We start from the raw sequence: 2,610 nt of genomic DNA, 5'->3' as shown, positions 1-2,610 counted from the left end.
CCTATCTAGGTTGTGAAATTCTTCTTTTTCTTTTGCAAAGCATTGCATAGATCTGACCGTGTTACCTTAAAGTGGACGACGCCCACAACCGGTCTACTAAGCAAAAGACTTAGACTTTGTTTACTTCTTATGCATTTAAATGTTTGTAAAACATCTTATAAATGCACAAACAAACACAATGTAATAATAATAGTGATTCTATTCATGCGAGACTGCTCGAATCATACTGAATAGAGTTAAAAGTGGATTGTAGAGTTTTACGTATACAAGCAAGATTCTATTCGCGCGAAACTTGCTCGAAACATGCTTTTCAGTATACCAAACCTAACAGATCAAGACAATCAACAACTTCATGAATGATGCTCTTGATCATCATCATTGTGATGACATAGTCAGCCATGAGAATGTTCCATTTCGTGTAGTTGGAAGAGGTGTGCCTAAGACCAACGACTCCACAAAGAAGAAACTTAGTTGGTTGCGCTCTCAAATTATTGGCGCCACGGCCGAATTCGAAACTACCTTTGGTCGGCGCCACCTCACTTACGCCGATCACACTGCTTCCGGTCGCCCCCTCCACTACATTGAGAACTATGTTACAACCAAATTACTTCCCTTCTATGGTAAGTACATCAATAATCATGGATAGATCATAAAACCTTAATTAATCAATGAGAGTGAATTCTTTTTGGTTGCAAATACAAGATTAGGGTAGATAAGTAGGGTTCACTAACACAAAGTTAGAGTATATAATTTTAAAATACTATCTTAGTGATAGATGATAGATAGTAACTATTTATGCAAATTTGTAAATTCAATAGTCGGAGATGATTTTTAATTGTTATCTTAGCGATATACTTATATAGTAACTAGTTGTACAAAATTGTAAATATAGGAAACTTTAAAATCCATGGTGGAATTCCTTTATATCACATCATGAGATAATATTACTATATTAATATGATATGATAATATTACATTCATCTATAAAAAAATACTTTATATTAGCATAGTGGATCAAACGAGTTTTAACATATTAGTAGTGGAAATTGGAACATAGACTGATAATAAAAAAATAGAAACTAATTTTAATAGCCATCTTAAAAAACGAAAATATAACTATTTTTCATAGGAAGTCGTATACGTATTTGAAAGCAAAATGAGTTGTTTTTACGATTAGGCAACACTCACACGAGCGACAGCTATGTCGGATACAACACCACAAAGATGGTGCACAACGCGAAAAGCTACGTGAAGAGATGCTTAGGAGGCGGAGAAGAAGACACCATAATATTCTGCGGGTCGGGCTCCACGGCTGCGATCAAACGCCTCCAAGAAGTCATGGGAATCGCCGTTCCTTCCATTCTAAGGGAGAGTGTTTTAAAATGCTTAAGCGACAAAGAGATATGGGTGGTCTTCGTAGGGCCCTATGAGCTCCATTCCAACCTTCTCTCCTGGCGGCAAAGCCTCACCGAGGTGGTGGAGATCGGCTTCGACCGCCATGGACACATCGACATGGAGGCTCTGACCAACAACCTTAGTCTCTTCAAGAATCAAAATCGCCAAATGCTCAGGTCTTTCTCCGCTTGTAGCAATGTCACAGGAATCGTTACCGACACCCGCGCCATCGCCCGCCTCCTCCACCAATACGGAGTGTTCGCATGTTTCGACTTTGCTGCCAGGTCAATAATTCATCTTTTATGGAATACTATAATTTTAAAGGTGGATTGCATCGTACATTAATCACTCTTCCACTAGACTGTGGTTACTATGTATTTATTTTATTTATGAATTATGTATCTTTGATGCAGTGGACCGTATACAAAGATTGAGATTAGATCGAGCAAAACAGATGGAGACGATGCAATATTCTTGATCCCATATAAGTTTTGAGCTTCAAAAATTGTGCCTGGCGGATAATACTTGTCGAGGATAATACGGTTAACCGAATCCATTTTTTCCCAAATTCAAGAACCGGAACCGAACCTTTTGCCGGTTCGGTTCCTCAAGGAACCGATCGGTTCGGTCTTCGGTTCCACCGAATGAACCGAACTAAGTGCAATACATTCAGTTCAAAGTATATTACGAAAAATTCCTACTGTATTTCCTACTGCAAATCTGCATGACTATATGTTAAAATTTAAATCATATTCATAGTATTCTTATTCCATAATTTTGCAAGTCAGATACGTTAGAATTTCAAAATAATTATAATCCAAAAGTAAACTATTATAGTTACAGTTTAAAACCACAATTCAACCGTGTACATATTACATGCGTACCTTTAAAGTTCGACCAACGGCGTCGAGAGAAGAGAATGGAAACGGAGTCGTTGCCTCCTCGATGAGAGCAGGCTAGCAGCGGTGTCGAGTGAAGAGAACGATTCCAGTGAGAGAGAGAGGTGTATGCAGCTGCGATTTTACCATGTATTACGATAGGGTTTTTAGCCTTTTACGATTTTCCATTTTACTCTTCTAAATCAATGTATAAAAAATATATAATCAAATAGTATTAAAATTAAGCGGTTATTCGGTTCTAACCTGTCGGTTCTCGGTTAGAACCGAGAACCGAGAATTGTGTAATCCCCCTAATCAAAACCGAACCCGGACCTTC

The 2,610-nt window shown here is 38.1% G+C and overlaps 1 protein-coding gene across 1 annotated transcript; it reads left to right on the top strand.

The window, feature by feature from the left end:
* Window positions 1-352: 352 nt before the first annotated feature.
* On the top strand, window positions 353-1,890 carry LOC125197855 (probable cysteine desulfurase). The gene is made up of 3 exons (XM_048096381.1): window positions 353-620; window positions 1,178-1,679; window positions 1,809-1,890. Exons 1-3 carry the CDS (start codon window positions 353-355, stop codon window positions 1,888-1,890), a joined length of 852 nt encoding a protein of 283 aa, XP_047952338.1.
* Window positions 1,891-2,610: the final 720 nt, after the last annotated feature.

The sequence above is a fragment of the Salvia hispanica genome, unplaced genomic scaffold (genome assembly GCF_023119035.1).
Source record: "Salvia hispanica cultivar TCC Black 2014 unplaced genomic scaffold, UniMelb_Shisp_WGS_1.0 HiC_scaffold_1028, whole genome shotgun sequence".
Taxonomy (NCBI): Eukaryota; Viridiplantae; Streptophyta; class Magnoliopsida; order Lamiales; family Lamiaceae; genus Salvia; species Salvia hispanica.
Note: the sequence above shows the minus strand (reverse complement) of the source record. Positions and strands in the feature narration are given on the sequence as shown.